The sequence below is a fragment of the Ursus americanus genome, chromosome 23 (genome assembly GCF_024610735.1).
Source record: "Ursus americanus isolate L20-20 chromosome 23, mUrsAme1.1.p, whole genome shotgun sequence".
In the NCBI taxonomy this organism is placed as follows: domain Eukaryota; kingdom Metazoa; phylum Chordata; class Mammalia; order Carnivora; family Ursidae; genus Ursus; species Ursus americanus.
Genome location: NC_142149.1, coordinates 5694547 through 5721778, shown reverse-complemented (window position 1 = coordinate 5721778; position 27232 = coordinate 5694547). Strand labels below are relative to the sequence as shown.

The 27232-nt window shown below is 61.8% G+C and overlaps 2 protein-coding genes across 3 annotated transcripts in view; one reads left to right on the top strand and one right to left on the bottom strand.

The window, feature by feature from the left end:
* Positions 1–21380, top strand: part of MYO15B (myosin XVB) — a 29719-nt gene extending 8339 nt beyond the window's left edge. Inside the window, exons 14-63 of the mRNA XM_087854116.1 lie at positions 168–299; positions 686–811; positions 2255–2332; positions 2555–2670; positions 2752–2797; positions 2936–3060; positions 3452–3970; positions 6187–6286; positions 6930–6986; positions 7267–7324; positions 7542–7672; positions 8350–8445; positions 8559–8794; positions 8877–9055; positions 9296–9368; positions 9798–9959; positions 10208–10308; positions 10410–10486; positions 10611–10695; positions 10892–10990; positions 11111–11220; positions 11319–11504; positions 11727–11805; positions 11968–12060; positions 12137–12362; positions 12440–12530; positions 12627–12834; positions 13301–13428; positions 13632–13691; positions 14196–14271; positions 14403–14521; positions 14711–14829; positions 14931–15072; positions 15352–15463; positions 15575–15741; positions 16126–16253; positions 16419–16482; positions 16575–16647; positions 17056–17132; positions 18352–18428; positions 18520–18635; positions 18728–18822; positions 18954–19031; positions 19148–19244; positions 19418–19560; positions 19694–19809; positions 20126–20259; positions 20430–20563; positions 20676–20816; positions 20986–21380. Of these exons, the coding sequence (XP_087710242.1) occupies positions 168–299; positions 686–811; positions 2255–2332; positions 2555–2670; positions 2752–2797; positions 2936–3060; positions 3452–3970; positions 6187–6286; positions 6930–6986; positions 7267–7324; positions 7542–7672; positions 8350–8445; positions 8559–8794; positions 8877–9055; positions 9296–9368; positions 9798–9959; positions 10208–10308; positions 10410–10486; positions 10611–10695; positions 10892–10990; positions 11111–11220; positions 11319–11504; positions 11727–11805; positions 11968–12060; positions 12137–12362; positions 12440–12530; positions 12627–12834; positions 13301–13428; positions 13632–13691; positions 14196–14271; positions 14403–14521; positions 14711–14829; positions 14931–15072; positions 15352–15463; positions 15575–15741; positions 16126–16253; positions 16419–16482; positions 16575–16647; positions 17056–17132; positions 18352–18428; positions 18520–18635; positions 18728–18822; positions 18954–19031; positions 19148–19244; positions 19418–19560; positions 19694–19809; positions 20126–20259; positions 20430–20563; positions 20676–20816; positions 20986–21045 (6045 nt within the window). The 3' untranslated portion in view covers positions 21046–21380. The remainder of the gene's footprint in view (positions 1–167; positions 300–685; positions 812–2254; positions 2333–2554; positions 2671–2751; positions 2798–2935; positions 3061–3451; positions 3971–6186; positions 6287–6929; positions 6987–7266; positions 7325–7541; positions 7673–8349; positions 8446–8558; positions 8795–8876; positions 9056–9295; positions 9369–9797; positions 9960–10207; positions 10309–10409; positions 10487–10610; positions 10696–10891; positions 10991–11110; positions 11221–11318; positions 11505–11726; positions 11806–11967; positions 12061–12136; positions 12363–12439; positions 12531–12626; positions 12835–13300; positions 13429–13631; positions 13692–14195; positions 14272–14402; positions 14522–14710; positions 14830–14930; positions 15073–15351; positions 15464–15574; positions 15742–16125; positions 16254–16418; positions 16483–16574; positions 16648–17055; positions 17133–18351; positions 18429–18519; positions 18636–18727; positions 18823–18953; positions 19032–19147; positions 19245–19417; positions 19561–19693; positions 19810–20125; positions 20260–20429; positions 20564–20675; positions 20817–20985) is intronic.
* A 71-nt stretch (positions 21381–21451) lies between these two features.
* RECQL5 (RecQ like helicase 5) overlaps positions 21452–27232 on the bottom strand; it is a 35395-nt gene continuing 29614 nt past the window's right edge. Inside the window, exons 9-20 of one of the 2 annotated variants that reach the window (XM_045814491.2) lie at positions 25814–26032; positions 25464–25563; positions 25292–25328; positions 25111–25169; positions 24949–25022; positions 24503–24596; positions 24094–24228; positions 23260–23792; positions 23013–23103; positions 22564–22788; positions 22270–22339; positions 21452–22176 (exon numbers count right to left, since the gene is read on the bottom strand). In XM_045814491.2, the coding sequence (XP_045670447.2) occupies positions 22076–22176; positions 22270–22339; positions 22564–22788; positions 23013–23103; positions 23260–23792; positions 24094–24228; positions 24503–24596; positions 24949–25022; positions 25111–25169; positions 25292–25328; positions 25464–25563; positions 25814–26032 (1738 nt within the window). In that variant the 3' untranslated portion in view covers positions 21452–22075. Of the gene's footprint in view, positions 22177–22269; positions 22340–22563; positions 22789–23012; positions 23183–23259; positions 23793–24093; positions 24229–24502; positions 24597–24948; positions 25023–25110; positions 25170–25291; positions 25329–25463; positions 25564–25813; positions 26033–27232 lie in introns of those variants that run through there. The other variant, XR_006782778.2, reaches the window with a different exon arrangement.

The following is a 27232-nucleotide window of genomic DNA, read 5'->3' as shown; positions in this document are numbered from 1 at the left end:
AGAAACAGAGGGCGCTGAGCCAAGAGCTCGGCCCCACCCTCTCAGCCCTTCTGGGCCTCATTTTACTCACCTGGACGATGGCGGGGGCCCTGCCTGCTCTGGCTCCAGTGAGCGCCCCGGCGAACGTGGTCGTGCTCTGTAACTGGCCCCGTGCGGGCTGTTCCCAGGAGGCCTGTCGGCGAGAGCGGCTGCCCTGGGTGCCCGTTCCCCAGCCTGTGCAGGACACCTGTCTAGACCTCCTCGTAGACCAGCCCCACAGCCTCCTGAGTATCCTGGATGCCCAGACGTGGCTGTCCCAGGTGAGCCCTGAGTGGTGGGGGCCCTGGTGGCCAGGCCAGGGCCAGCAGGCCCTCTGAGAGGAGCCACAGGTAATGGGGGCCGGAAACCCTGCCCATAGCCCTCTCAGCACAGCTTGGGTTCAAATCCTGTCTCTGGGTGATCCTGACCTCTCTGGGGTTCCTCAAGTCCTTTCTGCGAAAGGGGCAGGGTGGTGGGAACTGCACAGGGCTCATGCAGGGCTTCTAGGGGTCCCTCAGGCCTCCAGCTAGTAGGGAGTAAGCCTCAGGGCCATGGTACTCCCCCCACCCATTCCACAAATACTTATTGATGACCCTGGAGGGACACACAGTCTGGGCAGGGGAACATCACGTGCTAAGGCCTGAGGGAAGCTCGTCCCTCTTATCAGGCCACAGACCACACCTTCCTCCAGAAGTGTCACTATCATCATGGCAACCACCCCTGCTACGCCAAGCCCCAGCTGCCCCTTCCTATCTTCACCGTGAGGCATTACGCTGGCACCGTCACCTACCAGGTATTGGGGTAAATCAGGGACAGACTCCTGGGTGAATCAGTGAGGATGATGTGGCCTGGGGTGGGGGGGTCCCCTCCCCAGAGGTGAGTCACCTGACAGCTAAGAGGAGTAGGTGAGGGGAGGCCCCTCCCAGGGCTGTAGGTTTCTACCTACGCCCTTGGCCCTACACAGTTCTGAGCGTGATTTAATGACTTCTGGCTGAGCACCGTGGGGGAGAGGGAGGTGAGACTGCGGGCCTCAAGACCGGGAGGGAAGGATCATGTGCGTGGGGCGTGGGACCTGACTCTGACAACCTCGGCTGTCTGCCTCTCCTCCTGAGCCTTCGTTTTCCCATCTGTAAAATGGGAGTCTGTCCTGTAACACTGTTGTGAGGATTAAATACAGTAACGGGGAAGTGGTCAGGCAGGTGCCTGGAGCATAGTAGGTGCTCACTGGAGGGACTTTTGCCTTTGCCCCTTCTGAGTTTCATGGTGACAGCACAGCTACCCAGGAGGAGAACTGCTGAGGGGAGGGGGCCTGGTATAAAGGGTAGGACCATATGACTAGTTTGAGGTAGGGCAAATCCAGTAAGGCTTCCTGGAGGAGGTGACTGCTTTGTTTGTAGAAGACGACACAAATCACCCAGAAGTTACCCAAACAAGAAACCCCAGGGACGTATATCAATTATACCTCTGCTCCTCCCCCCAAAAAACCCGATCACATATTAAAAAAAGAAACCCACACAAGGAGATTGAATAAAGAAAACCACAAAATTATATTGAAGGTCACAAAAGAAAACGTTTATAAAAGATTTTATTTATTTATTTATTTATTTATTTGGGGGAGAGAGAGAGCGCATGAGCTGGTGGGAGGGGCAGAGGGAGAGAAGCAGACTCCCCGCTGAGCAGGGAACCCAATGCGGGGCTTGATCCCAGGACCTTGGGACCATGACCTGAGCCAAAGGCAGATGCTTAACGACTGAGCCACCCAGGCGCCCCTACACCCACCGTGGGGCTGGAACTCATCACCCTGAGATCGAGTCACATGTGTCCCCCTGACTGAGCCAGCCAGATGCCCCACGAAAGTTTGAATTTTGATGAAATGCCTTTCATTTTGTCTTTTCTTGCCTGTGCTTTTGGTGTTCTATTCAGGAAATCGTCGCCAAGTCCAATGTCACCAAGCTTTCTTCCTACGTTTTCTGCTAAGAGTTTTAGGGTTCCAGGCTTTAAATCTAGGTCTTTGATCCATTCATTTTGGGTTAATTTTTATATCTGATATAAGATAAGAGTCCAACTTCATTTGCAGGGGGATTTCCAGTTTTCCCAAAGCCGTTGGTTGACGAGACAAAGGTGGCCCTTTGTTTAGCCCAGTGGGGAGAGGCCGGATTATTTGACAAAGGGACCAGGCTCCACCCCAGCCTTCTCTCTTTGGCTCCCCCTCCACTCCCCACGTTGTCTCCTGCAGGTTCACAAATTTATAAACAGAAACCGAGATCATCTTGACCCTGCTGTGGTGGAAATGCTTGCCCAGAGCCAGCTCCAGGTGCCCCTGCCAGCTCTCTCTGAGCCCCCACCCCTCCACAGTGTATCCCCCCTGGACACTCTTGCCCCAAGGGGAAGCCCCTACCCCTTGGACCATGGGCTGAGCCTTCCGAGGTCTGGATGCTGTGGACTGGCCCACCCTGGCTCCCTGGGGTTGGGGACACAGGCCAGGCTAAGGACACGCCTGGGAAGCAAGCCAGCTCAGCCTCCTCTCGCCCGACAGCTGGTGGGCAGCCTGTTCCAGGAAGTAGAGTGCCAGTCGAGAGCTGGGCCACGTAAACCCACACTGGCCTCTCGCTTCCAGTGTTCCCTGGAGGATCTCCTAGCCCTGCTGGGCAGGTGAGAACAGTGCCCCCCATACAAGACCCCAGGGACTCGGGGGCTGGTCTGTGCCCACATGACCCCTCTTCCTCCCATCAGGAGCCATGTCTATTTCATTCAGTGCCTCAACCCCAACTCGGGAAAGGTGAGCTCCCCCCCTCCACCACCTGGCCCTGGAGCCTTCCTATCCACCTGCTCTGCCCTGCTCAGCAGCCCCCTGACCCCCCACAGCTTTAAGCCCCCCCCCACTCCAGCTCTCATGGGCTCTGTTCCATGGCCACAGCTTCCAGGCCTCTTTGATGTGGGACACATGACAGAGCAGCTGTACCAGGCAGGCATCCTGGAGGCAGTGTGTACCCGCAGTGCCAACTTCCCTGTGCGTGTGCCCTTCCAGGCCTTCCTGGCCAGGTAGGGTCCAGGATGGAGGCAGCCGAGGTCCTGGGCACCTCGGGCTGGGACCCACAAGGGCGGCCCCTGGAGTGGCTGGCAGACCTAGGGTTCCTTCAGGGTGGAGGTGGACCCACTTTCCTCGGGGCCCTAGGCCTGGCCTCCACCCCACCTCCTTTCACTGCTCTCTCTCCTCTCCCTCCATGCCTCTCTCCTTCCCTATTCATTATCCCCCTCCCCGCCCTTGCCTCCACCTGCCCCTTGCAGTCAGCAAAACCCTGCTGGGTTCTAGCACATAGTAGGTGCGTTGCGGATCGTGGTTGAATGACTTAGGGGCTGGGGGCTCGAACAAGCGTGGAGGGAGGTCCTCGTTGTGCTTGTTCCGACCTCAGCTTCTCCCTCCTCGGGGCAGGTTCCGGGCCCTGGAGACAGAGGGGCAGGGAGAGTCCTCTGACCGCGAGAGGTGTGGCGCCATCCTGAGTCAGGTGCTGGGGGCCAAGTCCCCCCTCTGTCACCTCGGAGCCACCCAGGTGCTTGTGTGTGCAGAGAGGCAGGCGTGGCCGGGAAGGCAGAGGAACGTTCCGGGACAAACTCGGGAGGGGGTGTCCTTCTGGGCGGTTATGGAGTGGGCCTGGGTGGCAGGGGTCCGGGCTCCCCACAAGAATCAGTTGTCCTGCTGGAAGCAAGGAGGCCGAGGCCTCAGGAGAAGGGCAAGGGGGGCCTTGGCCCCCCACCCTGGGCACCCTCTCCTCTGCCCCCAGGTCCTGCTGCGGGAGCTGGGCTGGCAGCAGCTGGAGCAGCACTGGGCCCAGCGACGCTCCCAGGCCCTGCTCACCCTGCACCGCAGGCTGCGTGCCTGCGTCTCCCGCCAGCGCCTCGGCCGCCTCCTCCTGCCACGGATGCAGGCTCGTGTGCGAGGGCTCCAGGCCAGGTCTGCAGGGGTGGGGTGACCCTGGGGGCTTCTCCAGGTCGTGGGGCAGGGTGTGGGAGGGGTAGGGCCTCTGGGAAAGTCTGTCTGCCCCAGGGCCATCCTGTCAGCATTTCCATGCAACCTCTGCTTGAATACCCCGAGTGACAGGAAGCTCACTCTCTGATGAGGCCCCTGAACCTGAGTGTTTTCTAGTCGTTCTCCACTCTGCCCCAAGAATGACCTTTTAAAGGCATGAATCAGGCTGTGTGAGGCCCCACCTACCTCTCCAGCCTCTAGGCCAGATTTTTCTACTCCAGGCTCTTTGGACTTCTTGGTCCTATAACACTTCCCTCCCCCTTCTCACATAATTAACTGCCATTCACCTTCACAGCTAAATGTGAATGTCTGTGCTCATTCACCCAGCAGCTGTTGGTTGACCTTGTCCATCACCCTGGGCCCAGCTGGTGACCCCGGGGATGGAGGCAGTCATGGTGCCTCCCGGGCGCGCTGGGGAATCAGGCGCAGACTGTAAACCAGCCACCGGTCACCCCTAAGGTCGTGGCAAAGTGGAGAGAACAAAGTAAGGCAGTGCCACGGACCCCAGGGTAGCCTTCTGAGACAGGGCACCCGTCACTGCTCTCTATTTCCAAAATGTCCTCACCAACAGCAACTCCTGCCCGCCTCCCTCCAGCCTCCAGGAACCTCCCTCCGCTTCCTGTCCCTATGAATTTGCCTATTCCAGATACTCCACGTAAGCTGGCTCTCACAGTGTTTCCTTTTACAACCGGCTCGCCGCACCGAGCGGAGTGCGTGCGGGGTTCATCCTTGGGGTGACAGGTGGCAGGACTTGGCTTCTTCTTGCCCCTGGGTGTGCAGACCACACCTTGTGTCTCGCTCACCCGTCAGCGGTATTGGGACCGTTTCTACTTGCTGGTGCTTGTGAGTAAGGCTGCTGGGAACACGAGTGTCGCAGTGTTGGTTCAAGTCCCTGCTTCCAGTTCTTTGGGGTCTCTATCTAGGAGTGGGATTGCTGGTCCGTGTTTCGTTTTTTGAGGAGTTACGCTCCCACCAGCATGTGTCAGCGTTCCAGTTTCTCTACAGCATCGCTGATACTTATTTTCCACTTTTTTTAAAAAAAGATTTTATTTATTCATTCGAGAGAGAAAGAAAGAGAGAGCACACACGTGGGGGGAGTGGCAGAGGGAGAAGCAGGCTCCCTGCTGAGCAAGGAGTCCAATGCGGGGCTTGATCCCAGGACCCCGAGACTGACTGAGCCACCCCCACGCCCTTATTTTCCACTTTTTAAATGGTAGCCATCCCAGCGGGCGCGAAGCCGTACCTCACTGTGGCTTTGATCTGCATTTCTCTACTGACTAATGAGGTCGCGCATCTTCTCCCGTGTTTCTTGGCCAGTTGTGTGTCTTCTTGGAGAGATGTCTCGTCAGGTCCTCGCTCTGCCTTTCGTTTGTGTCGTTTGTCTTGTTATTGAGCGGTGGGACTTCTTTATAAATCCTGGATATCAAGCTCTTATCAAATACGTACTTTGCAGGTGTTCTCCCGATCCTTGCTCTCGATGCTGTCTTTGATGCACAAAAGCTGTACTTTTTTTTAAAATAAACTCTACCCCCAACTTGGGGCTTGAACTCACGACCCTAAGATGCTCGACCGACTGAGCCAGCCACTGCCTCAAAGCTGTGCACTTATTTTTTAATTTTAATCCTGCTCAGGCCTCCCTCACTGCGGAGCCTGGTCTTTCTTACACCCAGACAGGTCTCGAAGACATGGTCTCTTCTGTGACCTCTTCTTAGATTGCCAGTGGTAGCATTTTTTCATTTTTAGAAGTTGTGCTTCTTAAATAAAAATACGCCAGACTCTTAACATGTCGGTTGATTCATTTCATCTGGTGCTGGGGCAGGGGTGACACGGATCCTCACTTTGTTGATGAGGACAATAAAGCCCAGAGGCGAAGGGACTTGCCCACGGGCCGCACTGGCTGAACGGGTGGGAAACGAGCCCGGTGGTCGGCTCTGCTGCCCTAAGGCCGGAATCCCCTGGGCCCAACGCCTTCTCAGTTTACTTGTTCTTTCAAGGCGTCCTATCCTTTTCCTGTGGCTTCTGTTAAGCACCTAGGGGTCGTCAGCCTGGGGTCCGTGTCTAGGTTCATGTCTCAGCTTGGCGGGTTCGGGGACTGGGCCTCTAAGCTTGAACTCCTCCCCAACCCTCTTCCCGGCCTCCAGGAAGCGTTACCTCCGGCGTCGGGCAGCTCTGGGACAGCTGAACACCGTCCTGCTGGCGGCCCGGCCCCTGATTCAGGGGCGGAGGCGACAGAGACTGCAGGTGAGTGTCTGGGTGGGGCTGCTGCCCCGGCAGCTCAGGGCAGCGAAGTCAGGCAGCCTTGCTGGCCAAGTTGGCCAGACTGCAGCCAAGTCCACTCCTGGCCCAAGCTCACAAGGACCAAGCGCTGAGACCACGCTGGCCCAGCTCTTCCCATTTCCCGCCACCTGGCCAGGGGAGGCTGGGGCCTCCAGGAGGTCACTTGCTTCATCCCTGCCCACCCGCCAGAATCTGACTCTCCCCTGCCTGCCTGGGGTGCCTTCCCATCCCCTCCAGACCTTCCTCAGGGCCAGCCTGCTTTCCTCTTTTGCCTGATGACTCCAATGTGAGGGCTATAAAGCAATTCAAAGGTCAGTGCCCACATACTTCTCCCCGCTGTGGCCCCTCCCGGGCTGGACTTTGTCCCCAGGGACCATTTCTTCCTGCCTCCTCCCCAGCGCCCTGGCAGACAGGCAGTTAAGGCTGGTGAGGGCGCCGAAGGGCTGGCGGCAGGCTGCCGGCCCCTCTGGGTCTGGGCTAGTTTCTCGGCAGGGGCGCGAGGGGGGCAGGAGGGGGGCAACTGAACCACTGAGGTGGGGAGAAGCTGCTGGAGGCTCACGGAGACTCGTCAGCGGGGTGCCAGCTCCTCTCGCATCTCCCCCAGCAGCTCGGGCATCGGTGTGGCCAGCACAGCCGCACAGCCTCCAAGACAGTGCCAAGCATGGTAGGTGGCCTGGAAGCTCGAGAGTGTCCACTGGGTTATGAGCCTCCTAAAACTGGCATGGGTGCAGAAAAGTGTGGGTTCCTGGGTGTGCATCCCTTGGGCCCCCCAAGAAGAGGCCTGGGCCACCCTCGGTCTCCCTCTGAGGGCTCTTGGGGTCCTGTTTGTGTCCTGGATCAGAATCCTTGGTCTTTGGAGAAGTTTATGGTCCTGGGGGTGAGGAGGGACACTGGGTCCCTGTACCCCCTCCTTTAGTACTTGGTTGATGGCTCCTCTCTGCCAGGACCTGGGGCACTTGGAGATCCCGGCCGAGGTGGCTGTCATGCTGAAAACAGCAGAAGGTGAGTTTTGGTTCGTGTCCCTCTTACCATGACCCCTCCCCTCTCCAGTGTCTCCGCTGTGCCATGGGTCTGTCCCCGCGGTCTCTCCCTATGATGCTCGGGGCTCCCCTGAGCTCCCTCTGCCCCAGGGCTGGGGGCGGATGAGGAGCAAGGGAGGTGGTCCTCAGCCGGCTGCCTTACCCTGGGCTTTCTGGGCTGCCTCTCGCGCTGTCCCCAGGCCATTACCAAGCCTTGGTTGGGAGCATCACAGAGTCCATGCCCCCTGAGATTCCCGCCCGGACCAGCCTGACCCTCCCACCCGACATCGACCAGTTCCCGTTCTCCAGCTTCATCTCCGCTAACTTTCAGGTGGGCCCCCAGACCTCGGCTCCTCCTGGCAGACTTCCACGGCTCCCCCAGATACTAGCCCTGCCAGGCAGTAGCTGTGCCCGTTCCTTCTTCCCATGCCGCCCATCCTCTCCTGTCATGGGGGTCATGGGTGCAGCCACACTGCTTGGAGAATATCCACTGAAGCCGAACGTCTCCCTCTGGAGAGTAACTTAGACCCATGATGCCGCGCCTTGGTTACACCTGTGGCATCGCCCTGCCGTTGAAGTCGTGTCATTAGCGTGTGTGTGACAATAAGGCAGACGTCCAGGCTGCAGTGTTGGATAGAAAAGCAGGATTCCAAACTGGACATCGAGTAGGATCCCAGTTTTGTTAAAAACAACAGTAGGTGTGGGAGGGTGATGTATGTATCTGTGCAGAGAAAGCAGGACTGGAAAGAGAGGCTAACATGTCAGCTGTGGTCATGACTGGCAGGGAAGTGGTAATGGGTGTTTTATTTTTTATCCTTTTGCATGTTTTCGGAGTTTTCTGCACGCACGGGCATCAATTTTACAAGCAGGAAGAGCCACTGAGATGCATGTCTAAGGCGCTTTTCTGTGCCAGCCCCGCTCCGTCTCCCGTGGGCTCCGCTGGGACTGTCTCCTGCAGGTTGGCACAGGCCACCCCCTGCTCAGGCACTGTCCCTCTCCTCCTCGCAGGAGCCAGCCCTGCCCAGCCCCAGGCAGCCGCTGGCCAAGCCCCTGACCCGGCTGGATGGTGAGAACCCTCAGCATGCCCTGGATATCAACAAGGTGGTGAGTGACACGTCGGGGAGGGGACAAGGTGGGCTGGACCCTGGCTCCTGGGTGCTGGCTGAGCGTCAGGGGAGCCCTGCATGTCCTGCCCTCGCCTTGCTCTATGTCTACAGATGCTGCGGCTCCTGGGGGATGGGTCCCTGCCCCCCTGGCAGGAGCAGAGCATGGGCGAATACCTGGTGCGACAGGGCCAGCGCCGGCCAGGGCTACGGGACGAGATCTTCAGCCAGCTGGTGGCCCAGATCTGGCACAACCCGGATGAGCAGAAGAGCCAGCGCAGCTGGGCCCTCATGGCCATCCTGCTCAGCGCCTTTCCCCCCATGCCCACCCTACAGAAGCCACTGCTGAAGTAAGGAGCCTGCCCCGCGGGGCCCGGTGAGTGCGGTCGGTGGACTGCCCACCCCCACAGCTGCCCTGTGCTGTCCCCACAGGTTTGTGTCCGACCAGGCCCCCAGAGGCATGGCAGCGCTGTGCCAGCACAAGCTGCTGGGGGCGCTGGAGCAGACGCATCTGGCCCCTGGGATGGCACGGGCCCACCCCCCCACCCAGCTCGAGTGGACAGCCGGACGGCGGCGGGGCCGCATGGCTCTGGACGTCTTTACCTTCAATGGTGATGCTCACTTTCTGCTCTGGCCTCCCCAGGCCCACAGTGGAGCCAGCCCTGCCTCCTCACCCTCCCTGGGCCCCCTTCCCGCCTCAGCCCTCCAGCTGCACCCCCCGGGACCCTGATCACAGGGTCCTGTCCTGCTGTCCTTCTGTCCTGCTCCCGGAACCCCTGTGGGGACAGCAGTCCCCTCCCGTCGGAAGGACCTGCAGCCCCTCACCCCAGCCCCCACCCCTGTCCCTGCAGAGGAGTGCTACTCAGCCGAGGTGGAGTCCTGGACCACGGGGGAGCAGCTCGCTGGGTGGATTCTGCACAGCAGGTACGGGGCCCGGGGTGGGGAGTGTGGCCAACTCGGACTGCTGTCCCATCCTCATCCTCCCCGCCTGCTGTCCTGTCAGGGGCCTCCCGCAAGCCCAGCGCCAGAGCCTGCTCCCCGAGGGCATTGGCGGAGTGGGGTGCGAAGGGATAAGTGGGCAGGAGCCAGACAGTAGGTTCAAGACAGGGAGCAAGAGTAGAGGTTCTGTCTGGGGTCTGGATTCTAACGGAACAGGTCAATAGATAAATGAGCCGATGTGGAAGCAGAAGGTTGTGAGGCGCGAATAAAGAACTGTCCAAGGAAACCAGTTCCTCACCCAGGTCCTGCCCCTTCCCTAGATGCCTCCCCTTGGCCCGCCCTCAGGTCCTTGCCCCTCGAGGTGGTGGTCTTCCTGGCTGACCAGTCCCATGGCGCCCCCTCTGTCCCTCCCAGAGGCCTGGAGCTGCCCCCCCGTGGCTGGTCCGTGTCACTGCACTCTGGGGACTCTTGGCAGGATTTGCTCGGCTGTGACTTCGTGCTGGACCTCATCGGCCAGACTGAGGACCTGGGGGACCCAGTCAGTCCCCACAGCTACCCCATTGCCCCCCGTGGCTTGTAGGTGCCGCCCCAGCACCCCTGTCCCAGCCTGTTCCTGTCCCTGTTCTGTCATAGGTGACTCCCTTAGCCACCCTCTCATACCCCGGGGTTCGCAGGACCTGTTACAGGCCCAGCACCCCCCCCACACACCTCACCTTCTGCCACCCCATGGGATGACCCCCCACAGCAGTTTCTATTCCTTGCCTCAGCCCGGACGCTACCCCATCCAAGGCACCCCCCTTAGCTGGGCCCCCTGTCTCCTGCAGTGCCGAGGACATCCCCCCTGCCCCGGGGATCGAGGCCCCCTCACTGCCCCCAGGTCCACCTCCAGGGCCAGCCCCAGCACTGCCCAGCAGGAGCCAGTCAGGTAAGGCCAGAATGGGCCCAGTGAGGTTTGCTGTGCAACGGGAACGGGGTGCAGGATGTCCCACACCCCAGGGTGACACTAACCCTCCTCTGGCCCCACAGGGGACTCGCGGACCTCAGGGAACCTGGATGGCTTCCTGGACCACCTCTTCCAGCCAGTCCTCTCCCCGGGCCACAGCGTGAGTGTTCTGCACACACACCCAACCCATCCCTGCTCCTACCCCACTGGGGCCTCCACTGCCTCTCCCGTCTCTCCCAGGGCTCCGGTTCTGACCCTGTGGCTTGTGGCCTTTGTCTCTTCAGGATCTGGAGCAAGGCTGGGCTCTGAGCAACCGCATGAAGGGAGGGGGCTCCATTGGGCCCATGCAGCAAGGCAGCTACCCCATGGGTGAGTGCAGGGCCGAGCATCCAGCCAGGGTTTTCCCAGTGGCACGGGCAAGCATGGGCCTGGGAACCCCAGGCAACTGGGGTGAGAGCTCCTGCCAGCACCCTGGTGGCCCTTCCTCTTCTTGTTGCCTGGGGCTGGAGGGAGGGGGTCTGTGGACCCAGATAAGGATCGATCTGGGAAGGCCCTGTTGCCTCAGTTTACCCAGGGATGATGCAGATGCCTGGATACCAGCCAGCCATGATCCCTGCCCCCATGCCCATGATGCCAGCGATGGGTGCGGTCCCTGCCATGCCAGGTAAGGCCGGGTGGCAGGTCCCTTCTCAGGAACTGGAGGAAGGAAGGTCCTACCAGGGGCCCAGCGGGTGCAGTAGGCAGAGGGCCCCGTGCGAGCTTGGCACTCGTATGCCCCCTACAGCCATGGTGGTGCCGCCGCAGCCACAGCCGCAGCCCCTGCTGCCCAGCGTGGACCCGAGGCAGCTGGCAGCCCAGCAGCAGAACTTCATCAACCAGCAGGCGCTCCTCCTGGTGAGGGTGGGCAGGGCCCTCGGGGTGCCTTGCGGGGACACGGCTGCGGGGCAGAGCCGGACCAGCTCTTACTGGGCCTGCCGCCCCGCCCCCCTCAGGCCCAGCAGATGACCGCCCAGGCCATGACCCTGTCGCTGGAGCAGCAGACGCAGCAGCGCCAGCGCCAGGCTCAGCCTCGGGCCCAGGCCTCTGGAGCCGCTTCCCCGACCTCACCCCCAGCCGTCGCCCCCAAGCCCAAGAAGCCCCTGGCCCCGCGGGAGGAGCCGGAGCGAGAGTCCGAATCGGTGGGTGCCTGTGCGAGGGCGAGGAGCCGAGGCCGGGCAGGGGGCAGGGGGCAGGAAACGGCAGGCTCCAGGACTTCCTGGCCGGGAGACCCCGCAGGAGCAGGAAGATGAGGAAAAGATGCCTCGGGCCCTAGCCCAGGGACGGCGCAGGGCAGGAGCGGTGCTGGGAGAGGGCGACTTGGCTGGTGGGGCTGCTCCTTCACCTCCCGTTCCCGCCCACAGGAGACCTCACAGGAGGCCCGAGAGAAGCCCCCGCGGCCCAAGAGCTTCCAGCAGAAACAGGACTATTTCCAGAAGATGGGTGAGGGTGCTTGGGGTGGCCAGCCTGTGCAGAAACCCGGCCACCACCTGGGTCTGGCCGGGGCCCGTGGGGCACGCTCTCCTGCCCCGGGTCGATGTAGCCCGTCTAGGAGCCCGCTGGGCGTGCCAGGGAGAGTAATCGGGGCATCTGGGGCACTTACAGGGCAGCAGCAGATCAAGGTGAAGACAGCGAGGCCCCCACCCAAGGTGCAGATCCCCCAGGAGGAGGAGCAGGAAGAGGACAAACCCCGAGCAGGTGGTGCGGACGTGGGGGGAAGGCCTGGCGCTGTGCGTCTGGACGGGGTCTCACGCTTTTCTTCTCCTCTGGTCAGCACCTTCCCCCCCACCTCCGCCCATAGTGAAGAAGCCACTGACACAAGGTAGAGCCAAAGCCCCGCGAGAGGCTGAGGCTGAGCCAGCGGCCCGGGAGGTGGGGCCTGGTGGTGCCCCCGAGTCGGCCCCCCGACAGCGCGCAGAGCCGAGCAGGGAGATCCGCAACATCATCCGCATGTACCAGAGCCGCCCGGGCCCCGTGCCCATGCCCGTGCAGCCGTCCAGGTGGGCCTCGGGGTGACCAGGGCCGCCCCCTCCATGGGGAGTCACCCTGTGGACGTAGGACCTCTTCCTTCTCTCAGGAAGCCCCCAAAAAGTTTCATGAAGAAAAACAACCCTAAGGACGAGGCTCTGGCTAAGCTGGGGATCAGCGGTGCCCACGTACCCATGTCGGTGAGGCCCCCTCCCGTCCGGGGCATGGCTTCTCACCTCGAGTCTGAGGCTCTCTGGCGTAAATCTGGCCTTACCCCTATTCTTCTGTCTCCCTAGACGCCGTCCCCCAGCCCAGGGAAGGGCCCCCCACCAGCTGTGGCCCCTCGACCCAAGGTCCCCCCACAGCTTGGGCCCTCCAGCTCCATCAAGGAGAACCGGGGTCTCTCCGGCCAGACTCCGCCCGCGGCCCAGGCACCCTCACCTCCACCAGCGCCCCCTCTGCCTCCGCCTGAGGAACCAGGGACCCCTTCAGCTGGGCCCCGCAGTAAGGAACCTTCTGTCCCTCTGTGGTAGGCTTCGTGGGGGTGGGGCAGGGTTCCCAGAAGCCTCTCAGTGCTCAAGTGAGGTCAGCTGCTCAGGTGCTCGGGGCTCCGGACTTTGGAGCCATGGGCGAGGAGCCCTGGCTTCCGCGTTCCCGTCCAGGGCAGGGCCCGGGTGCCTCTGGGGACCATGTGGCATGGAGGGACTGTCCCGGACTATTGTCCTCGGTGCATCTTGGCAGCTCCATCAGGAACTCAGTGACCCTGCTGACGTGGTCAGGGACAGCAGGGAAAGTCAGGGCTGGAAATGGAGGCCCGAGAGGGGATGTGGGCAGGAGGGAGGCAGCGAAGTCGGAGCGGGCCGAGCTCTCGCAGGGCCCGAGGGCGGGGACGGTCTTCTGTCCCCATGTCCCCGTCATTCTGGCTCTGGCAGCTCCTCGCCTGAAGCTTTGTGACCCCTCCCTCTGCCAGGCTGGATGGAGCCAGGCTGGATGGAGCCCATGGAGGACCAGGGAGTGTCCACGCAGCTGCTCGTGCCCTCCGGCAGCGTGTGCTTCTCCTACGTCAACCCGCCCTGGAGGCTGTTCCTCCGCAAGGAGGTGGGCGAGGCCGGGGCAGGGGCGGCGGGCTGTGGGCGGGACCCCAGCATCTCCCGGCACACAAACACTGGGGGCTGCCTTCCCACGACCCGCCGCCTCGGGCCTGGTTTTCCTTCCGGGGGCCGGGAGGCAGGTGGGGGGCCGGGAGGTAGGTGGGGGCAGGGCCCCATTCCCATCGGTTCTCCTCTCCTGCTCACCTGCAGGTGTTCTACCCCCGGGAGAACTTCAGCCACCCCTACTGCCTCAGGCTCCTCTGTGAGCAGGTGAGAGCCAGGCCCACCTGCCCGCTGCACGGACAGACTGCGTGCGCACCTAGGCCGGTTCCCGCCAGGCGAGAGGCCTGAGGGCACTTAGAGGGCAGGTGCTGTGTGTCAAGCCCTGCCTTCCCTTACTGCGTCCTCACCACATTCCTGAGAGGAAGGGCCAGCACTGGCCTGCAGTGAGGATTCAGACTGTGGTGTATACTGTCCCCGAGCCAGGCCCCAGCCAGGCCCCAGCACGGAGCAGATGCTCCCTGAGGCCTGTTCCTTTGCCGCCCCTGGATGCTCCCAGGGTCCCGCCCCTCCCCCCACCAGGTTCTGTTCCTTCAGGGAATTGATCTCAGCTGACCCTGGAACAGCAGCGGTGGTTGAGGGAGGGGAGCGGGAGCTCTGGGCGGGGTTGGCCAGAGCCCCACGGGGCTCTCCAGCTTTTCCTCCATGTGTGGCTGCTTCCATGGTGAGCTCTGGCACAGGGATCCGGTGGTGACCTCTTGGCTCTGCCCCCAGATCCTGAGGGACACCTTTGCCGAGTCCTGCATCCGGATCTCCCAGGATGAGCGGAGCAAAATGAAAGAGCTGCTGGGTACGGTCCAGGGACCCGGGAATTGGGGGGCTGAAGTGCTGGGACTAGGTCTGTCTGGAAAGAGGGGGCAAACTCTGGAATCCCCCCTGTGAGGGAGCCCGAGGACAGTCTGGGGTCGTTTCTGCCCACAGGAGACCTGGAGGTGGGCCTGGACTCGCTTGATACCACCGAGGACAACGTCAAGAAGCGCATTGTGGTGGCCGCCAGGGACAACTGGGCCAATTACTTCTCCCGAATTTTCCCCGTGTCGGTCAGTGAGGCACCCCAGTCTGGATCCCAGCACGCTCAGCATGGGCCTTTGTCGCAGGGATGAGAACCGGGGCCAGGGTGGGCCCCAACGGAAGGACAAAGAACAGCACTGGGCCTGGGTAGCCCTGGGGCGTCTTGGGTGGTGGTGGGGACCAGGAGCCTGTGACCTAGCCACCTTCCTTCCACGCAGGGTGAGAGCAGCAGTGACGTGCAGCTGCTGGGCGTGTCCCACCGGGGGCTGAGACTGCTCAAGGTGACCAAAGGCCCCGGCTTCCACCCCGACCAGCTGAAGACGCTGTGCTCGTACAGGTGAGCCTGGGCCGGGGGCTGGGCCGGGGCCTGGGCCGGAGCCTGGGCTGGGGCTGGCAGGGGCGAGACGGCTCTCAGCTCATGCCTCTGCCTGCGCGCAGCTTTGCTGAGGTGCTGGGCGTGGAGTGCCGGGGCAGCTCCTCCCTGGAGCTGTCACTGAAGAGTGAGCAGCTGGTGTTGCACGCGGCCCGGGCGAGTGCCATCAAGGCCATGATTGAGCTGTTTCTGAGCGAGCTCAAGAAGGCAAGTGCAGGCCGGGCAGGGGGCTGGCGGGCAGCTGGGCTGGGGGCCTGGGTCCGGGGAAGGGGACGCCTCTAGCTGTGCTGTATCTGGTCTGGCTGGGCTCTGGGCCGTCAGCCAAGCTCCTTCCAGCCGCCGGGAGTGCGGCTGGGCATTCAGGCCGGGTCCCTGGAACTCTGGAGTGCTGGGTGGGGAGGAAGGCCAACAGGGAGCAGGTGGGGTGGGTAGGACTGGGGTGGCAGGCAGGCCGGCTGCCTTGCCTGCTCACCCTCCTGCCTGCAGGACTCCGGTTACGTCATTGCCCTACGAAGCTACATCACCGACGACCACAGCCTCCTCAGCTTCCACCGTGGGGACTTCATCAAGCTGTTGCCAGTGGCCGCGCTGGAGCCCGGTATCCCTGGGGGCGAGCAGGGCGGCTGGCACGGGGAGGACAGCACATGGCAGAGCCTCGGAGGGGCAGAGGGGCCAGGTGGGTGAGGCGCTGTCCTTGGATGCCTTCCAGGCTGGCAGTTTGGCTCCACCGGGGGCCGTTCTGGACTCTTTCCTGCTGACACAGTTCAGCCAGCTGCTGCTCCAGACTTTTCCTTCTCGCCAGAGAAGAGTGGCCGGCGCAAGAGTCAGCTGCAGCAGAGAGAGCCAGGGCTGGCTCAGTGGGAGAGGGCAGCAGAGGTGAGGAAGACGGGAGAGGTGGAGGCGAAGCCTAACTAGGAGTCGAGGACGGAAAGGGCTCAATGGCTCCTGAGCGGCCAGGATCACCTGCCACCTGGTGGCTAGCGCTTGGTCTGATGCCGCCCCTCTACCCTCTCCTGATTTCTTGTCTCCCCATCAAGAGTGTGAGCCCCCTGCGGGCAGGGGCTGCGCGGTGCACTCTTTGTGTCCCTCCAGCACTTAGCTAAGTGCTGCCTAGACGATGCTCAATAAAGGCCTCTGGACTTCCTGCTTCTGGTGGTGTGCTCACTGCTGCTGCTGCCTGCTCCTCTTGGCCTGGGCTGGGCGGGGCCTCTGGACAGGCCAGTGGGACCTCAGGTGGCATGAGGTCTCCTGTGCTCCCAGCACCATGCCCGCCCCCGGAGCCAGGCACACAGCGATGACTCTGTAGCCTACATCTCTCTGTCCACGGACTCCCACAACTACACCATGCAGGAATTTGCCCTGTACCACTTCCGGAAGCCCCAGACCTTGTGAGTGCCCTGGGCCCACCCTTCTGCCTGCCTGTCCTCAGTCTCCCTGAAGTGGGCCTCCCTGCTCAGAGGCACCAAGCCAGTGCTCTTAGCACTCTCCCGACACAACCTGATGGGGGCGTGGGGGCCGAGCAAGCAGGGCTGTCCTTCCTTCTGCCCCCTCAGGCTGGACCACACCGGTCAAGATGCTAAGGAGAAGGCCATGGCCAGCCTGGTGCAGTACACAAAGGTGAGGGGGCAGGTGGGGGAGGGTCGGGCCAGGGGACCTGCCCTCTGGCCCCCACGGACCCCAGGGCCACAGCCCAGTCTCTTTGGCCACAGGCTCCCATACAAGAGTCGCTCCTCAGCCTCAGTGAGGAGGATGCAAACAGGCAGGCTGTGGAAAGCTTCCGGGGTGAGTGACCGTAGCATCCTGGGTCCCTATATCTGTAGTGCCTTGGACCTAGGCGCCAGGTCACCTTCTGTCCTTGTCAACTCGGGGAAGCTCACTGGTGGTTACCGAGCCCCCATAGCCCTCACCTATTTCTACTCCCGAGCGGGGGTGGGTTGCGTGGAGTCTGGGCAGGAAGGCGGTGCTATGTCCCGCTGGCTACGTGCTGTAAGCAGCCACATGTGCCCACGGAACCTCCCTGAGCCCTGTTTCCTCATCAGTAAAGCAGTGACTGTTCTACTCTGCCCTGCCTGGCTCACATGCATTTTTGGGAGCAAGGCATGAGATAACAGGAAAAGCCCTGTCTAGTGACAGCATGGGCCAGAGCCAGGCCCCCAACTCAGCTCACTATGCTTCTCATCCTGCCTGCAGTTCTGATGCAATTTATGGGGGACCAGTCTAAGCCCCGGGGCAAGGATGAGATGGAGCTCCTGTATGACCTGCTGAGGGTGAGCAAGAGCTTGTTCTGCTGAAAGCTTTGGGGAGACTCCATGTGCCTTGAGGGTCTGTTCCTGTTCTGCCTGGGCCTAAGTGGCTTCCCCCTTCCCTTGGTCACTAGTCATTCAAATCATCCAAAAGAATTTATTGAGCACCTATTACATGCCCAGGGCATGAACCAAGCCAGCTCAGTCCCCACAAAGCTTACAATCTAGTGAGAGGAGACATCTGGTAAACCAGGACACAATGTGTCCAAGAGTAAAAGGTGCTGTGGAGAATGATACAGCAGGGAAGGGGCTGCTATAATGCAGAGGCTCGGTGACAAGGAGACCCTGGAACAGATCTGAGGGAAGCTGGGGGGAGAGGTATGTGTGCATGCGGGCAAACAGGGGCAGGGGCGACATTCCTGATGAGGGTGAGCCTTAGCACCAGCACGGCCAGCGTGGCTGGCGTGCCCAGTGAGACAAAACAGGGTGGAGGAGGCGGCCGGGGAGTCTCGGCGGGTCCAGGTCATGACTGGCCATCGTAGGTTACTGTTGGGACTCGGATTTCTCAAGAGAGATGGGCAGTCACTCGAGGGGGTTTGCAGAGGGACTGGCTTACATTTTCAGGGGGTGCTGGTCATTTGCCATCCCCTCCCAGGAGGGTATAAGTGCCAGAGGTGGTTATTGCAATGATCACAGGTGAGGAATGGTGCGGGCCAGGCCCACAGGGAGCAGCAGAGGGGAGAAGCCTCAGAGCAACAGGGTTTGCTATGTATTATCTGTGGGGTGTGACAGAGAGGGGCCCAGGCTGTCACAGAGGCCTTGCCCAGAGTAAGGACCGTCTTTGATATGGGGACCGAAGGGAGGAGCGGGTCTGGGTTGCTGCAGTAATCTGTTTTGGACATGGGAAGTGCGAAGTCCAGACTTCCAAGTGGGGGGCCAGGGTTCAAGGGAGAACTCTGAGCTGGAGGCGGCACTGGCAGTCAGCAAGTGGGAACAGCTGAGATCATCAGGGCATGCAGACTGAGGCCCAAGGGCGCCGCAGCCCCGGAGGTCAAGGAAATAAGGGGAGCCAGCAGAGAAGACAGGGCTGAGCACAGCCCATATGCAGATGAGGACAGTGATTAAGTGACCAGTTGGACACAAGCTGTGTCCAGGATGGAGAGGTGGCCCCGGCCGGGGCTGTTAGGATTTCTTCGACTCCAGCTCTCATGCCACCCTGTCCCCTGCTCTTCCGTCCCCACAGCTGTGCCGGGAGAAGGAGAACCTCAGGGATGAGATTTACTGCCAAGTCATCAAGCAGGTCACCGGACACCCTCAGCCGTGAGTATGAGGGGCAGGGGGGAGTGGCAGAGGGTAGCTGGGGCCGGGGAATGGTCTGGCCAGCCTGAAGCCCAGGCTCTCCACCCTGTAGGGAACACTGTGCTCGTGGCTGGAACTTCCTCAGCCTCCTGACAGGCTTCTTCCCCCCGTCAGCCACACTGATGCCCTATGTGACCAAGTTTCTGCAGGATTTGGGCCCAAGCCAAGGTAGCTATGGGAGGGACTTCCAGGCTGGGGTCTTGGCAGCTTGGGGAGGGGTTTGGAGATGCCTGTGACCCTAGCCTGCTTCCCCTCTGCAGAGCTGGCCCAGAGCAGCCAAGAGCACCTCCAGCGCACAGTCAAATATGGGGGGCGCCTGCGGCTGCCCTCCCCGGGTGAAACTCAGGCTCTTCTGGTACTGAGGCGGGGGGGGGGGGGCGGCAGTGGCGGGTACAGGAGGCTGGGCATTATGGGACTCCCTGGTAGGGGACAGGGAGCTGGGGCCTCTGGCCACTGGTGGACTGACCCTACAACCTGCCTTGGCAGAAAGGGCAAGGAGTCCGCTCGCTTCTAATTCACCTGCCAGGGGGTATGGATTACAAAACCAATATCCGGACTTTCACGGTGAGCATGGGGCCAGTGAAGAGGGGCTGGGGAGAGACAGGAAAGCTGTGGCATCAGTTCTGCCCCCCCCCCAGCCTCGCTCCCCCCATCACGCACGGCCCCGTTGACATGCCCAGGTGGCGGTGGAAGTGCTGGAGGAGGTGTGTCAGCAAATGGGCATCACGGACCCCCAGGAAGTGCAGGAATTTGCCCTCTTCCTCATCAAAAAGGAAGGTGAGCCCCTCACCTGGGGAGGAAGGGGTAGCCAGCCTGGATTCCAGGAGGTGGCTTACCTGCTGGTTGTGTGCCCGTGAGTGAGGGAAGTTCCCAGGCTGGGGCTGGCAGGACGGCGGCCGGGGCTGGCCCTGGATGTCAGGGCGGGCTGTGGACCTGGGCTCCCCACGCAGGCGAGCTGGTGCGGCCCCTGTGGCCCCACGAGTACCTCAACAGCGTGATGGATCAGGACATAAGCCTGCACAGCCGGCGGCTCAGCTGGGAGACCCCGCTGCACTTCGATAATCCCACCTACATCACCACCCACTACTTGCAGGTCCGCTGCCGCCCGCTCACCCCCCCCGACCCCAGCCAGCTGGTGGCCTGACCCTGGGCTGCAGCTTGCAGAGGAACCCCTGCCTAGGTGGGGGACCTCCAAGCCTCCCTCCCTCACTGCTGTCCCCTCTCAGGTGCTGCGGGACTACCTACAGGGGAAGCTGTTGGTCAGCCCCAAGGCCGGCGCCCGACTCGCCAGGCTGGCCGCCCTGCAGCACCGCAGCAAGGCCCAAGAGGACCACCTGTTGGAGTGAGTGCTCCCATGGCCCCACACCTCCTGCCACCCCTGGTCCCTGCTGGTATGGAGGCCCACCTCTCCTTCAGCCCCCCATCCCCCACCCATCTTCCATTGTCAAGGCCACTCGACTTGGACCCCTCCTGGCCTTCACCTGATGGGCCTGGAGTCCTGGAGGCTGTGTACACCTGACCTCCCACCCCAGCTTCTCATAGGCAGGGCCCACGCCTCCTTCGTAAGTCTGGATCCCCAATCTCACCCACAGTAGCCCCTGCTCATTTATTTAGCGCCTGCTGCATACCCAGCCTTGACCGACCAGCCTGTGTCCTAGGCGAGACCTGCAGACTTACTTGCCAAAGCCGGTGCAATCTCAAGTGAACATGTCCGCCATAAGGAACCTGACGGACCAGGAGCTGCGGCAGCTGCCAGTCTGCAGCCCCCAAGAAGCACAGATCAGCTTCCTCGGTGGGTCTGAGGCCCGGGGCTTGCAAGGGCCGAGGCAGGAGGCCCAGAAGGGAAGGGGTGGAGGGGCTGAGGAAGCTTCTCTACCTGCCCTGCCCTGCTCATCCTGAGCAAGTCGGCAGCTCCCAGGGCCCGAATGGCCAGCATGCCTACCCTGGCCCCTCCATTCCCAGAGGCCGTGAGCCAGCTGCCCCTCTTTGGCTACACGGTCTATGTGGTGCTGCGGGTGAGTCAACTGGCCCTGCCCGGACCCAGCCTCCTGGGACTGAACCGCCAGCATCTCATCCTCATGGACCCCTACAGCCAGGTGGGCCGGGCTCCTGCCCCAGTGCTGGTCTGAGCACCCTGGAGCCATTCTCCCATCACCCATGGTGGCCTTTCCCGAGAGAGGCCAAGCTCTGCTGTCTCTGCTGCCGCAGAAACGGTGCCACTCCATCGCCCTCAAGGACCTGCACCGGCTCCACCTGCTGAGCCCCCTGGAGAGTAAGGGGCCCCCTGGCCTGGAACTCAACTATGGCTCTGCTGAAAGCCCCCAGACCATCTGGTTTGAGCTGCCGAAGGTGAGGGGCCGGGGCCTCTCATGACAGACACCCTGGCAAGGCAGGCGGGACCTGACCCCAGGCTTGGCATGCCCAGAGCCTGGGCCCATGCTCATGCCGGGGGCTCGGGTGTGGTGCGGGCCAGGGCAGACTGGGGAGCCCTGTCCTCACATGCCTGTTCCCCGGGCAGGCCCAGGAGCTGAAGGACACCATCGCCTTCCTGCTGGACAGCAGCCTTGTTCCCAACTAGTGGCCGGCCTCACCCAAGAGGAATGGGGGAGGGGAGGAGATGAGGAAGGGGCCCCTCCCAGGTCCAAGTCTGACCGGGAAGGTCTCCCTTGGGTGCTGTCAGGCCGTTTTGGTTTGGACTTCCCCATTTGGCTATTCTGGAATCTGCCGCAGCACAGCGCTGCTGGCCCACATGGAGGCCACGAGGCAGGAGCTGCTACAGTGACATCAACTGAGAAGGCCAAAGCAGGACTCCCCCTGGGGGGCCTGGAGTGGGGGCTGCGGGGACTTGCTTGGGCATCTGATGCTGCCCAGGCTGGGGGGGGGGGCGCCCAGCTGGCCCCAGGCCCTGGCTCAACATCAGCACGAACCCAAGGCTGGGAGAAGCAAACGGTGAGGAAATAAAACTCCCAAGAGAAAAGTCTGTGTCTGTGGGGCTGTGTGTCCAAACCAACAGGACTTTATTTCTCTGCTAAGTCTCTGTCCAGCCCGGCCTTCCTGACCAGGAGCTGAGCAGAGAGCAGGGCCTGGCTGCTGCCCTGCTCCCAAGTTCTGCTCCCGGGGCCAGGCTGGAGGCTGGCATTGCAAGGGAAAGGGGTAGTGGGCCAAGAACCGGAGGCCAGCAGGGCTCTTCCTGAGGCAGCCCAATGCCTCGGACAGGTGGCCTCTCCCTGGCCTACAATTTAAGTACAAGAGGCGAGGGACCACTCTTTCCTCCTGTTCCCCTGGCAGCAGCCACCCCACCCCACCCCACCACCTTCTAATCTGGGGATCTGGTTCAGAAAACCCAGCCAAGAGAGGCAGGGAGGCTAGGAGGAAGACGACCTGAGACCCTGCAAGCAGAAAGTGGCTGGCCTCTGGCCTTTGGCCTTGATTTGGGAGGTGTCTGGGGCCATCTCCAAAGCGAGGTATGGTTGGAAGGTATGGACCCTGAGCAAAGACGGTGCCCCTGAGGGCTGTAGGCTTTCCACCTTCCCTGTTCCTGAGTGAGGCCCAGGCTGGCCCACAGTTGAGGCTGGGGGAGCACTCTGGCCCTAGCGGGCAGGAGCTGGTCATCTCTGTGGGTCACATAGGCCATGCCAGTCAGCTTCACTCTCACACCGGGCCCGACCGTGAAAAAACTGCTTGATGAAATTCTGGGCCTCTTCCTTCACTACAGATTTGGGAAGGGGAAACATGAGGGCCAGTCTCCTCCCCGCCACCAAGCCCCACAAACATCTCCTAGCCTGGTAATTTAGGCACTCACCGCTCCTTCCAGGAAAGGCCTTCTGAGCCAGCGAGTGAGAGAGGTGGCGGGCGAAGGCTTTAAACAATTCCTGGAGGCAGAGGGTGACAGGAGCAGAGAGCACGGACCCCTGCCCTGCCCCCCACAGTGGCCCTCAGCCACGACCCAAGAGCAAGGCAGACCCCAGGGAGGGAGGCAGCAACCTCGGGGCTGGCCTGCTTCTGCCCTGCTTTGTTCTCTGGCTCCACTCCCTGCCCCCACTGAACCCAGGCGTCCCAGGCCCAGGGGAGGGCAGAACCCGCCCACCTACCCTACCTTGGATGCAAACTTGCCCTCCTTGTAGAAAGGGGTCAGGCATTTGACCACAACGTTTGCAGCCTCCTTGAGGGAGATGCCAGGGGCTGGGAGAAGGCAGGAGTCTTGGGTTGTGGGGTTCAAGGTGCCCTGATTGCTGGCCGAGATGCTGTCCTTCGCCTCAGCTAAGATGGAGGCATTGGCTGAGAGGCGAGGCCTCTTCTGAGCCTGGTTCTCTGGGTTCTCCTGTGCAGGACCAGAGTGGAGAGTTACTCTTGGGCTCCCTATCACTGGCCCCTCCCCTCGTTCTGGAAGACTGTGCCTCAGCATCCGCTAGCTCCCTCCAGCCTGTCCCGTCTATCCCTGGGATGTAAAAAAAGATGATTTTTCCCAAACCCCTAATTCAGAGCGGAACAGATATCAGTCTGGTCTGCAGGCCTCCTCCCCTGTGGCCTGGTCCCTGTCAGTACCTGCTGGGGTCTGGCCCGCTTGCCCTTGTGTGTCTCCTTGGTGGGGGTGGGCTGGCCTTCAGGGGGCCCCTGGTCTCCGAGTATGCAGGCTCTGGCCAGAGGGGAGAGCAGGCATGAGAACTCCAGCCACCAGCTGCACCCGCAGCTCAGCCGGCCCAGCAGAGCGCGCCCTAGGAACGGCCAGAGCTTCAGAGGCCCAGTTAGCAAAGAGGATTCCAGAGAATTTCAGAACTATCGGGGCCCTTACCTTGGCCTCTCCCTGGTGCACTCCTTGGTCTGGGGGGGCACAGCCAAACACCCCAGGGCTCCATCCTCCTCCCCTGCGCACTTCTCTGGGGCTGCTGGGGGTCCCCGCACTCCCTCACAGGAAGGGCCGGCACCTTCTGCCCCTGGGGCCGAGGTGAGGGGAGATGGGCTCTTGGCCCTTTGGCAGAAGCGGGCGATGTTCTGAGAATCCTTGAGGGCTGCGGCGGCTAGGAGCTGCTGCTTCTTGCTGGCCCGGGCCTTGGCACCGCCCTTGGAGGGGCTTTTCACCTTCTTCTCAGGGGAGGACCCCCCACAATAAGCATTGCTTCCAGGGGCCTCTCCTCTGGGCCCAGGGAGGGGTTCACTGCAGTCCTCCCCCTGGAGGCCGAGGGGCTGGCTGGGGACCTCCCACTCAGCTCCCCGCACAGGCTGTGGGGCTTGCTCCTTGGCCCACGTCTTCTCCGTCAGCTCAGCGGCCGTCTGGAATGAGCAGGAGCCTCTGGGGAAACCAGCTCCCACCCGCTTGGGTTTGAGCTGTAAAGAGGAGAAAGATCTGAGGGCACTCACTGGCTGGTCCAGGAATGGCTGGGCTGGTGGGCTCTCGGGAGTGGAGGAGGGAGAGACTGACCAGGACACCGCTGGGGGGTCAGGCTAAGGAGAGAAGACCTGTGGGGGCTGCAGAGGGAAGCAGGAGGGCAGGAGGGCCTGCTGCAGGGCGCCCAGGGCCAGGGCTGTGGCGCCAGGAGAGGGCAAGCAGCTGTGCCCTGGCTGGGGACAACGGAAGCGATGCCTTTCCCAGACCCAGGTTTGGGGTGGATGCCAGGATGCTGCTCACCGAGTATACCTGGGAGGCCGGCCGGATGTCATACTCGCTGGGCTCCAGGGGCTGGGCCTGAGCACTGCAACTCCTGGTATTGCTTCCCACGTCATACAGCTGCCCATCCTTGGAGGCTCTGTGGATCTCAGCCACCTGAGTCAGGGACAGGCAGAGACGCCGTGACACCCACTAGCTCCTGAGAGCCCCAACCCAGGCTTTCCGCAAGCTCGTGGCTGCAAGTAACTGGGCACTGGATGAGTTCTAGTCCTGACGGGGTTGGCTGGAAACACCTCCGGCTGGCAAAGAAGGGAGGTCAGGCTCCCCTTGGGTAACTGGCCTCCTGGCAGGGGACAGGCAGCTAGCCTGGGAGGCTGGAGGGGCTGTCTCTCCCACCCTAGCCCAGAAGCATGCCCTGCCCAGGGCCCACCTTCTTCAGCACGCTGGCTTTGTACAGGTTGGCCGCCTTGGCACTTCGGAACATCTCATGTTCCAGCTCCACAGCCTTGGCCTGGAGATCAGGTCTGAGGGTAGGAATGGGCACGAGGTGTCAGGTGGGCCAGAGCCCTCTCTCTGTTGAGCTCCTATGGGATTCTCCCCGGGGACCCTGGAGATGACTTCAGGGCCTCGTGGGAATGGCCTTGGGCACAGGGATTCCGACCCAGACCCCAGGTACCCTGGGGTTCACTGTCTAGCTGGCGATGGCAGCCCCTCGGTCCTGCTGGGGCTAGTGAGACCTGCAACCACTGGGAGAAGGATGGGTCACAATTGGGGGAAGGGTGCCCAAATAAGCCAGGAGGGATGGGGGTTCTTGTGGTCTACAAGGAACAGGGGCTTGGGGAAGCGTCTTTGGCCCCTGTGACCCGGGTGACTCACCCATGGGTGGTATCTGTGGCCTGGTGGTTACTGCTCAGAGCCTCCTCCAGAAGCCCCAGGCAGTGCTCACGGGCCTACACAGAGGGCGGAAGTTGGTCACTCAAGCCTCAGGGTTGGGGAAAGAGTCAGGGGGGCAGGTGTGAGGAACTGTCCACCACTTACCTTCACAGTGAGTCTGGGGATCTTCCTGCTAGAAGCCTCTTTCAGGGGACAGTCCTCATCTGAGGGGAAGAGGAGTGGGTCCTTCCATTCTACCTCTGCTTTCTGGAGTCCCCAGCCCCGCAGTGAGACATCTATACCCTAGGAGTAGCCCAAAAGCCCCTGGGGACATTTCTGTACTGACCTGGGGGTACAAATTCTTCTATCTTGGGGTCTTTGCCCTGGAAGATGACATGAAGGGCCTATGAGGCATTTGCTTAGCCGTAGGCCAGCCCCCCGTCCGGCACCAGGGTAAGGGCTGAGGGAGTGTGAACGGGGGGCCACCTGGGACCCCAGCAAGCCCCCATCCCCTTTACCTTGCGTAGGCTCATCTGTTTCTGGTAGAAGAGATTCCATTCCCGCTTGTGGGCCTCGTCTCTGCCCTCGTCCCCACTGCCTCCAGAACCTTCATCATACCTAGGGGACAGGCGAGGCATAAGCAGCCCTGGGCCTGGACTCTGTCCTCCTGTCATGCTTCTCTGGTGGGGCAGTGATGTCTCTGATAGCCTGGCAGCTGGAAGAAACACCAAGCTCCTGGCTCCAACATGGCTCACGGGGACAGGAGTGAACGATGGCACTGGGGCGCCTCTAGTCTGGCCTTGGCACGAGGGGGAGAATGCCAGCCTATCTGCAGTGGGTTGGGGCCCCTGACTTCACAGCGCCTCACCTGCTGAAGCCCCCATAGCCCCGGCGGCCTCCCTCATACAGCTCAGGGTCAAAGCCATTCCCCTGGGAAGGCCCGATGCAAGTCTTGTTCCAGCTGCTTCTGTGCTCCAAGGCATCCAGCTGCTTCCGCAGGGCCCCAGGGTCCCGGCAGTGGTCACAGCCCTTGGTGCAGGCAGGGGGCGCATCCCCAAAGTACTTGGCAATGGCAGCATGGCGGCACCTGGCGGAGGCAGCACAGCAGAGGTTGGGGTGAGGGACCCAGGCAGGCCAGTGTTCATCCACCCACTCCCTGCACTCTGGCTGAGAAGCTTTACATGCGGGCACCACGCTCAGTACGTCACACACCTCACGCTGTATGAGCCTGACAAGGCATCATTTGGTCACCCGTTTCACAGATGACGACAATGAGGTAAAGGAGCTTTTCCAAGGTCATACAACACATCCGGAGAAGACAGGGCGTGACCCCCATTCTGTCCTGCTTCGCTACACATTGCTCCTCTCGGTCCTGGCCTCTGCTCTGTACTCTGCCCTCCGGCGGAGGTGGGGGCCCCAGGAATAGCTTCGGCTCTGGGTACAGATGCGACTGGGTAAGGATGCTGCTGAGGCCGCATCCTTAGGGGAAGCTCTGGACGGCTCAAAGCCCACACGTTCTTGCCCGTCAAATGGCGCTGGAAGAGCGCTGGCTCCTCTGGCTGTGCAGCTGGGGAGACGGCATCCGGCGCATGGCGAGCCCTCTGTATTACTCTTCGCCCTTCCCGGAGGTGGGGCACGGAAGGACCAGCGTGAGGTGGCCCTACCCCTGCCTCGGCACTCTGCCCTGCTTCTACCTCTTGGCGACTTCTCTGTCCCCAAGAAGACTGCCTGCGTACACAGCCCGGGGCCGGGGCTGCCCGAGAGCAGAAAGCAGAAGCTCTGAGAGCTGGCGTCGTATGCTGCTCACTGGTGAGGGCAGCGAGGAGAACAGCCTTGGCAGGAGTCCATGACATCTCGCAGTGCCTCAACCCTGCCACAGCCCCCTTGCTGCGGTACCAGACTCCAGCTGTCTCTCCTAGGACTCCCACGATGGGGGCACAGTTGGTCCTCAGGGCAGCTGCAGAGGCCCCCGGAGGGACCACAGGTCTCTCAGGGCCCTTGCAAAGGGCCAGTCTTGCCGCAGGAATGTGGCATGGGGTAGGGGAGCCTGAGAGACTGGGCGGCAGAGGCAGGGCTGTCCAGGCACCATATCCTGGGGACAACAATAGGTGGCATCACTCTTTAACCGGAACGCCTCTCAACGTGAGGACCACCCGGAGCTGCAAAAACACTTTGAGGAGCGGAGACCCCTGAGGCGCAGGCACCAGGAACAAGAGCTGAGGCTTACACAGGCCCTAGGAAGTGGGGTCTGACTACTTTTAGAGAATGCAGCTTTGAATGGCAGGAG